Source organism: Eucalyptus grandis, chromosome 1, assembly GCF_016545825.1.
Source record: "Eucalyptus grandis isolate ANBG69807.140 chromosome 1, ASM1654582v1, whole genome shotgun sequence".
NCBI lineage: Eukaryota > Viridiplantae > Streptophyta > Magnoliopsida > Myrtales > Myrtaceae > Eucalyptus > Eucalyptus grandis.
The window spans coordinates 2091059-2101114 of record NC_052612.1 but is presented as its reverse complement, the minus strand read 5'-3'; the positions used below and the strand labels follow the sequence as shown (position 1 = coordinate 2101114).

General features: G+C 42.1%; 2 protein-coding genes across 2 annotated transcripts; both read right to left on the bottom strand.

Annotated features, from left to right (window-relative positions):
- Window positions 1-587: 587 nt before the first annotated feature.
- Window positions 588-6994, bottom strand: LOC104420258 (probable peroxidase 61). The gene is made up of 5 exons (XM_039306967.1): window positions 6696-6994; window positions 2259-2542; window positions 1876-2060; window positions 1584-1743; window positions 588-1289 (listed from the first exon to the last, which is right to left on the bottom strand). The coding sequence occupies exons 2-4, from the start codon at window positions 2502-2504 to the stop codon at window positions 1638-1640; spliced, it is 537 nt and encodes a 178-aa protein (XP_039162901.1). The 5' UTR covers window positions 2505-2542; window positions 6696-6994; the 3' UTR covers window positions 588-1289; window positions 1584-1637.
- Window positions 6995-7780: 786 nt separating this feature from the next.
- On the bottom strand, window positions 7781-9388 carry LOC104451732 (probable peroxidase 61). Its single transcript, XM_010066331.2, has 4 exons — window positions 9143-9388; window positions 8790-8975; window positions 8470-8629; window positions 7781-8193 (listed from the first exon to the last, which is right to left on the bottom strand). The coding sequence occupies exons 1-4, from the start codon at window positions 9386-9388 to the stop codon at window positions 7781-7783; spliced, it is 1005 nt and encodes a 334-aa protein (XP_010064633.2).
- Between the last annotated feature and the right edge of the window lie 668 nt (window positions 9389-10056).

The window sequence follows — 10056 nt, the reverse complement described above, 5'->3', positions numbered from 1 at the left end:
CAACATTGTAGATTAGATTTCGACAATGTGTCCTCACACCCCTCATACCCATCTAATAGTAGTACCCACTAGGTGTTGTTATCATTGTCCAGCGTCGTCAATTAAATTCTAACATTGTATCATTGTATTCACTTAAGAGTAGTGACTACTAAGTGTGATTCCATCCTTGATTGGATTTTGATATTGTGTCCTCAAACTCATTAGAAAGCAGTGGTTTTTGGGTGCCTTTGTGAATATACAATGTTGTCGAATCAACTTCGATATTGTACAACTCACTTTGATTTAATGGGCTTTCATCAATATGTTAAAGTGAGTTTGGATTAAACTGTTGATTGGATTTTGACATTGGTTTCATTGACTTTGACATCATATAAAGCGATTTCATAGGATACGAAACTATATGTTATATAGCTTTATTTGCATTTGACCATCTTTGTCCAAAACTAGCACAGAACTTAAGTCTTTTAATAAAAGCTAAAACACAATACTTATTGAAAAATATTTTGTTGCGAGATCCAAAACTAGCGAAACAACAAGTCAGTCCATGCTACGCTTGCATAGAGCTGAAAATCCTGCCGACCATCTTGTCAAGAGTCAATAGCTCATTTACCATACTGTTTAAACTCAAAATGGAGCATCTTTGGGCAAAGATTTGCAAGTCTTAGACAGGAAAGATGGTAGCAAGTGAAATTCCTTGGCCATTCAAGTTTTCTTTGTAGCTAAACCTATAATGGTTTGCCAGACGCATTTTTTGTTCATCACGCGAAAGGGAAAGTAGATTTACCTGATCTGGGCATGTGTGTACATATGATTAAATTTACGTCGCCAGTCATAAATCGTTGTTTCACGGCTCAAGCCGGCACCAAGCCGCAGGATTTATTTCCTGTTCACGACTCGGCAATTCTTGCGAATCTCACCCTGATCCCCTGGCAGGAGCCAGGTGTTCCCCAGCTTGGTCATAGCATAGCCGAACATCTTCAGGAAGTCCTCAAAATTGGCATCGTACCGCCGGGCAATCTGGAGGCTCTCCTCACGGTCGGCGATCTGCTGGTCGATGCTGAGGACGGCCCGGTGGTTCAGGACCCTGGAGTAGAAGGTTTTGCCGAACCTGTTACTCGAGCCTGAGTCAGGGTTAAGGTACACTGAATTCGTTGAGTTGGGCGGGCATTGCACCCTCAATTCGGCCAAGAAGGATGGGTCCATGCTTTGGTCTGGCTTGCCAGTGTTGTTGAAATCATACAGTCTTTCTGCGATGAACTTGCATCTGGTCCTGCCCAGTGTATGGCCCCCTGGCAAAATTTAAATTGTTTTTGGCAAAGTAAGGAGGAATTGGTTATGATTGAGAGATTGATATATTACGTGAGCATGCCATTTTTGTGCACTTGGGGGAGATCATTATGAGGATTGCTTCGGATTACATCCTCGACAATTCTATATCTGATAAAATTCTTCGACTTAGCGAAAGCTAAATGGACAGCTTGATTCACTGAATTAAATGAGTTGCCTCAATTGGTTAAGATCTTAAGGTAATGTAATGAGGTCGGAGTCAAATAAACACTTTTCATTCGAGAGTTAGACCGTACCAAGTAGAGTAGTGACGTCGAACACATTCATGCCCCTTACTTCGAAGTAATGGATCACCTTTTCCCACGGGGTGGCGTGCACTGCGATGTCCACCAACTTCGCACTGGACGAATTTCCGTCCCTCCTCCCCGTCGGAACGGGGTACGACACTCCTCCCGCCTATTACAACATCATTATCACATCAGTAATTCTGATTTTTTTTTCTGTCCATATCGAACGCTCCAAAACTCAAGCTAACAGCATATCTCTTTTCCAGCCCAAAAAGGAAAAACTGAGAACCCTGTTGCATACCAAGACGACAGCATCTCTAGCGGCAAGGTTGATAATGTCGGCGCAAGAGACAACCCGGGACAGTGCTGTTCCAGAACTTCCTTGACCTTGTCAATCACCTCAAGAGGAAAACCTAGGATCGGTGCATTTTGTGGTGCTGTTTTCTCTGTGTCTGGCCCGTCCAAGAGAATCGACGCATCGCATCCCTTTTTTATCCACATAAACCATACATATGCTCAGAAAAGATTGGTATGCTAGAAAGACGAGTCCGAGAGGTTAAACCATTGGGTGAAAGTATATGGCATGCTCAGAGGGGCGACAGAAACTCGATGATCGAAGCGATGCTGACTTTGAGATCGTTTGAGAGAGAGAGAGAGAGAGGGAAATGAGCAGACGGTACGTACCTTGATGAAGCAGTCAGTGTAGAGAAGTTGGATGAGCTTGACCGCGAGGGTGCTGTCCTGCTTCCAGTAGAACTCGACCTGGTCCCTCACATACCTCTCGACGTCGGGGCATGAGTTCTGGTAGAAATGCCACTGCAGTGGCGGCGGCAGCTCGATCGTCGCCTCGGCCTCAACGCGCGACGCCGCGCACGAGCTCACCAACGCGATCGCCAATAGCAACAGCTGCCACCACATTGATGCTCTCATCTTTCGTCTTTATCCTGTACTGACCACACGACACCACACTGCACGGGAAGCTAATCAGGCTCCCTATATTTATACACGGTAAAATGTGGAAAAAAGAAGATTTCTTATCCTTACTCGCACCATTTTTTGGTTTTAAATTCGTGAATCCGTTGTTTACGTAAAAGAATCTACTGAATCCGGTGGTTCCTCCTCATTTATTTACTTTCTTAAGATTCACCAAATTTCTCACACCTTACTTAAATTTGTGAATCCATCATTTATGAAAAAGAATCCACCGAATCCTCATCTTTATTTTGCTTCCTCTTTTCCTACAAAGATTTACCGATTTTACTTTCCTTGTTTACTCACACCTTAAATTTGTGAGTTGGTCATTTATGGAAAGGAATCCAATGAATCCTCCCCCTTTTTCGAACATGTTCCTATAATCACAGCCCCACCATCTCTAGCAAATCTGGATGAAATCATAGTTTCAAATAGCGATATAGTTTGGCAATTCAATTAATCCAAAGCGTTTAGCCAAATTTGTGAATCCACCAGTTCCATTGTGTTGCTTGAAACCGAACTTGACTAGTCAATTCGGCTCGATCCCAGGACCAGGTGGTCTAGTTTCTAGTTCCAAAATTGGAAATCGGTCTTGGTTTGGTTCCCCATTCTTGGATGTAATCAAACTAATTAGGAACCAATCACTCCACAATATAATCCTGCAAAGAAAGGAGAAAATATTTTAGAATGTAAGGAAAATTCTCTTTTCTAATTTAGTATATTTTAAAGAATTGTAGTTTGAAAATTAATTTTATATTCAAATGAAAAGAGCCATTAAGAACAGTTATAAAACAATTGATAATTATTTTAAAAAAATTATCATTATAAAGCTGTTATGAAATAATGGAAAGTTTATGAAAAATAAATAAATCAAATCTTATAAAGCCGTTATTTAATAATGGCGGACAAAAATGATTACAAATTTATAACAATAAAAAAATCATTATAAAAATAGTGATTTTCAAGGAAAGAGAACATATGGAGAAGGTTTATTATGGGATACGAAGATCAACGATGAGTGATCTCGGTAGGTCATCAAAAAAACAACGAGTGATCTCGGTAAAAGAAAATGCTGTGGCTACAAAATCTATAAAGACTTTCATTCAATACCGTCATTGCTATGTCCACCACGACCACATCTCTCTTTCTCTCTGTCTCTCTGGAAATTCTCACGATCGACAATGATGACAAGGTCTACACCATTGACGGTGGTGCCTGGGAGCTCGATTGAACAAGGTCAAGTTTCATCTACCCAAAGAGCTCTAAGCAGCCAGATGTGGACTTCTCAAATGTGCTAGATAAGGTCCATACCTCATCCATCAGAGTCAATTAATAGTGCATGTGATTGTGAGCCTGTGGGTTCCTTAAATGATGGATCTACCCAATATCAAGTCATTACTAGAAGCAAACCCACATCCGCCACGGCTATAAGGGTCAATGTTCAATAGAGTAAGATTCATTTTACCTCATTGTAAGAAAAGTAATGAGGACTACTAATATGATTGTTGGAGATATATTTAGAATATTCTATGATTATGTATATTATTATTATGTAATCATGTATATTCTCCTTAATTGATCATGATTTGTTACTTTAGATCATTGTTATGTAAAGCCTATAAATAGGCATGTGTACTGTTTATTAGTCAATGAACATAATTTAAGTTTTTTCTTTTCATTCATTATCCTTAACTTGGTGTTAGAGCCAATTTTTACCTGAGGTGTGGCCATCGAATCTGCCTCACAGTGGCTGCCACACGCCAGTTGCACCGCTCTCGTCTCTACTGATTCTCCATCAAGACTAAAGCCCCGTCGCGTCTTTCTGCTACTCATTTCCAGAGAAAGGTCACGACTATTAGACTTACCGCCTTCAGATGAGAGAAATATTGAAATTTGCCGAACACCGCCACACGTGCCTCCACGCATTATCGAGTCGCGGACCCCAGAAACCCGCCACTGTTCCATCGTGACCTGAACACTTTTTGACGAGCTTCTCGGAAAACGAAAACCAACTCAAAACTCATCGTCCTTCTTCACTGAGGCAGCTCGTGAAGTTTCACTGTCAAAAGTCACTGGACGCTCCTTCACCTGCCTGCACGCGCTGCAGGAGCTCTGTATGACATTAGCCACGTCACCTCTGCTCTGCTGACATCATCCAAACTTAAGCACCACATCATCCTCTGACCGTTGACCAGGTCGGACCGATTCAACTAGTTCCATTTTTGTTTTGATTAGTTCGATCGCTTTGTGACTGGTTTTTGATGATATGTGACCCGTTCCTAAGGTATTTTGGTGTGCCGATTTCATTTCTTGCCTTTGTTTCTCCATATATGCTCTCCACGTACTATTTTTTTTTTTTTTTATCACATTTATTGTCCAGCCTACTATGTTTACCACTCCTATTGGTGGTATAGTAGGAGTAAGTTTGTCATGAGTCAATAGGTTACCATACTGCTTAAACTTAAATTGGAGCATGTTTTGGCGAAGATTGGCAAGTCTTGGACTAGAAAGATGATTGTCACGCCCCAAATCCCGAGCGCGCAAATATCTCTCGGCGGTCGATTAAATTGCGACATTCTAGGACGCACCACCGACCTATTTTTATTTTTTTTTTTTATCTTTCGATTAAACACATGCGAAAATGACTTAAATAAACACTTAGTCTTCAACAAAACAGGGATAGTAAAACATAACAAACAATTTCCAAAAATTGCACATTTATTTATCCACTTGTTAACCTAAGGAGTTTAACATTTACATGCCTACAACAAAACACAACTCCTACATGACCTATGAGCAAAAATGGAGGGATTAACTCTAACTTTATTAACAGCAAGGCCAGCCAAAAAGTGTCGCATCTCGCGCCTACCACATCCGTACTTAGCATATCTCCACGTTACGGCCTTGAAAATGGTTAACAACAACGGGGTGAGATAAAATCTTAGCAAATTAACTTCTAGATCTCAATTAGGACGCAAATTCGTACAAAGGCAGCCTAATCATGCAATGGCATACAACCTTACCTCACCTTAGCACAGTCCTACATATTAGTACGCCACATATGTCTTTATCGATACAATAAGCACAATTAACAATTAGAACACATAACTCTCATGTACCAAACATCCACCCGAGTCCTGATTATAAGGTAAAACCTGTTTTGGCACGTCTCATACCATGCCTAATAGTTTTACCCTATAATCAAGCGCAATGTATTATAATCATTCACATGTGTTTCGATTATTATAACCCATCGGGTCACACCAACACATGAGTTGGCGGTCTTCCGGCATGACTGAATATCGTCCCACCCCATTGAACATGGCATCATCTAAAACCCCACCCAGACGGCATTCCATAAAGGAGCATCAGTTCGGCCTCAACCGCGACTTGGCATTCGGACCCTCGCCGGGCATTCGATAAAAATCGAGTATCGCCCCAAACTCCCGATGGGTGACAGGTTCAATTAAATAACCACACAAGCACGTCAACACTCAAGCCAATTTTTATCTTCTGTCAATTAGCCAAATGTAAAAGAATTTGTACTTAAATAACAAAATCTCATAAAATCTTTCCATTTAAAATTCCGGTAAAATAATCGCACATGGTCATCTATTTAAAATCAACCTATCAAACTTTGCATACTTTCATTTTAAGACATCATTGCCCCTTATATCATGTAAAATACGGCGTCCAAACACGACAGCTCAACATTTGCTATTTTCTTACCAATAAACCATTTTTGAAAAATTGCATTTAAAATACATTAAATGGGCAATCAAACATCATAGCATTACATGCTAGAATTAAGTGTAAATTCATCTAGTAAAACGAGTATAAAATTCTACTTAACAGCTAATCCATCATTAATTACATTAATCACGATTATCGTGATTATGCTAATTACAATTAATTAAACTATACTTGATTAATTAACCTTAGTATAATTAATTAAAAATTAATAGATGTTAATTAAAATAATTATGATTAATTAACTAAATGATGCTTAAAATAAATAAATTACGATTAAATAAATTAATCTCAATTAATTAATCTAATAGTAATTACTTAAACTAATCGTTATTGATATTAAACTAACCACCCTAAACGTAATTAACGCCTTAATCTACGATTAGGAGGTTAACTCACCGATTTCCGGCGACGGCGAGCCCGCAGCGACGGCGGCGCGATGGCGTCGAGAACACGACGCTTGCGGCTCAAACGGAGGCTTGACCACGGCGGCGGCAACTCTCGAAGCTCACGGTCAAAGGGGGGATGGCTCGATTCGGGCGGTGGTGGTGGCGGTTCGAAGCAACAATGGCCCGGACAGCCAAGCAAGCGGTGGCAAGAGGCAGTGACGGTGGCTTGGGGATGGCAGCGGCGCTTTGAGAACTCGGCGGTGGAGATGGCGGTTCGGCGGTGAGGACAGCGAACGGCACGGCGCACGGAGGTGGCGGTGGTGGCGTGGTGGTGAGTTGGGCGGTGGCGGGTGAAGCAGCAGCGAAGAAGAAGAAGGAGGAAGGAGGAGGGGGTTCGGTTAGGGGGGGTGGAAAGAAGAGAGGGAGGGATAAAGAAAGACCGAGAGAAGAAAGGACAAAAGAAAAAAGGGGGTGGGGGGTGGGAAGAGGTGACGTGAGGGGGAAAAAGGGGAGAAAAGAAAGAAGAGGGGAAAAAGAAAGGGGGATGGATGTCAGAGAAGAGGGGGAACGTGGGAAAAAGGAGGAGGAGGAGAGAGAGAAGAAGAAGACAAAAAAAGAAAAAGAAGAGAACGGGGGAAGTCACAATGGTAGCAAGTGAAAATCTTTGGCCATTCAATTGACTGACCAAAAAAAGTTTTCTTTGTCGCTAAACCTGTGGCCATTCATTGTAATGGCTTGCCAGAAGCATTTTGGGTTCAATTGCGCGAGCGATAAAGTAGGCTTTACTTGTCCGAGAATGTGTGTACAGATGTTTAAATTTACGTTGCCGGTCTTTAAACGATGTTTCATCGCTCGAGCTGGCCCGATGGCACGATGAATTGTAAGCAAAGCTCTTCACAAAATTGTTTCATTTGCTGAATTGATTGATATTATGTGGCTTCTTTAATTGTTCATAAGGCAAAACAACTAGGTTACTAACAACAATAATAAGACCACTTTCGTTATTCTTCGTGCCTCGCTTTCTTTTCATTATTTAGGACCCGGGATGTCATCATCGACTTAACAATTGTGAGATCATTCGATCTCAGTTGGGATTTATTTCGCATTCACGACTCGGCAATTCTTGCGAACCTCCCCCTGATCCCCCGGAAGGAGCTTGACGAGCCCTAGCCGGGTCATTGACCGGCCGAACATCTTCTTGAAGTCCTCGAAACTGGCATCGTACCTCTGAGCGATCTGGTAGCTGTCGTTGTTGGCGGCAATTTGCTGGTCGATGCCTAGGACGGCCCGGTGGTTCAGGACCCTGGAGTAGAAGGTCTTGCCCAAGTTGTAGCTCGAGCCTGAGTCAGGGTTAAGGTACACTTGGTTCGTTGAGTTTGGTGGGCATTGCTCCCTCAATTGGGACAAAAAGGATGGGTCCACGCTTGGGTCTGGCTTGCCGGTCTTGTTGAAATTGTACAGCCTGTCCGCGATGAACTGGCAGCCGGTCTTGCCCAGTGAATGCCCCCCTGTCAAAATTTAAATTGTTTTGGCAAAGTTAGGAGGAATTGGTTATGATCGAGAGATTAACATAATACGTGAGCAATGCCATTTTGTGCACTTGGAGGAGATCATTGTCAGAAGAATTCTTTGTATCATGACACCTAGGCAGCGATTTAGAAAACTCGAAAGCGAAGACGGACGTCATGATTCATTGAACTGAACGATTTGCCTGGATTGGTTACGATCTCAAGGTAATGTAACGGAGCCAAATAAGCAGTTTTCATGGGAGGTTCGGATCGTACCAAGTAGAGTGGTGAGGTCCTGCACATCCAAGCCCTTTTCTTGGAAGTAAGGGACCACCGATCCCCACGAGACGGCTTGCAACGGTAAGTCCACTGACTTTGCAGTGGATGAATTCCCGTCCCTCCTCCCGGTCGGAACGGGGTACGACGTCCCTCCCGCCTATTACAACATCATTATCGCATCAGTAATTCTGTTTTTTTCTTTTGCCATATCCAACGCTCCAAAAACTCAAGCTAACAGCATAGTGATTATCAGCAGTGCAGACCAAACGATCTCTTTTCAAGCTCAAAAAGGAAAAACTGCGAATCATGTTGCATACCAAGACAACAGCATCTCTAGCAGCGAGGTTGATAATGTCGGCACAAGAGACAACCCCGGGACAATGCTGCTCCAGGACTTCCTTGATCTTGTCAATCACCTCCAACGTAAACCCTAGAAACGCTGCATTTTGCGGTGCTTTTTTCTCTGAATCTGGCCCGTCCAATAGAACCGACGCATCGCACCCCTGTTTCATACACAAAAGCGTGGTACATTAGAAAGCCCGGTTCGAGAGGTTTAAACGTTAGGTGAAAGGATATCACGTGCTTAGAAAGGCAATGGAAACTCCATATCGAAGCAATGCAAACTTCAAGATCGTTCGAGAGCGGGGGAAAAGAAACAGACAGTACGGACCTTGACGAAGCAGTCGGAGTAGACAATTCGGATGAGCTTGGGAGCGAGGGTCCTGTCCTGCTTCCAGTAGAACTCGACCTGGTCCCTCACATACTTCTCGGCATCGGGGCACGAGTTCTGGTAGAACTGCCACTGCAATGGTGGCGGCAGCTCGATCGTCGCCTCTGCCTGGATGCGCCGTGCCGCGCATGAGCTCACCAAGGCGAGCATGGATAGCAAAAGCTGCCACCACATTGATGCTCTCATCTTTCGTCTTTATCCTGTGCTGACCACACGACACCGCAAATGCACGGGAAGTTAATCAGGCTCTCTGTCCTTTGCACCGTACATGTAAATTTATACTTCAATCTCCTTTGCTTAATCGCACATTCCTTGAATTTGTGAACCTGTCATTTGTGGAAAATAATCCATTGAATCCTCCTCCTTTAGTTACTTTCTTTCTTTTCCTAAAAAGATTTTCATTTTACCTCCCTCCATTTCTCAGACTTTTCTTAAATTTGTGAATCCGTCATTTATGGAAAAAAAAATCCACTCAATCCTCCTCCTTTATTTTACTTTATTTCTTTCCTTGCAAATATTCACCAATTTAACCTTTCTCACTAGAGATGTCAAAATGGATTTTCCACCCATTTTACACTCATATTCAATGAGATAGGTCATACATGAGTCAATTAAGTTTTAATAAATGGAATGTTAATGGGTTTGGATTACATGTAAATATAATGAGATATGGGTTGTAAACGGATTTGTCTTTAAATTCATTTGCAACCCATTTAACTTATAAAAGTTATTAGTTGAGTCAACCCATTTAACTCATAAAGTCGTTCATCCTACATGGTATGGCCAAGGACGGCCGATGCTAACATAAACAACTTTTAATTTTTTTTTCATATATCTTATTAATTTTTTAAACA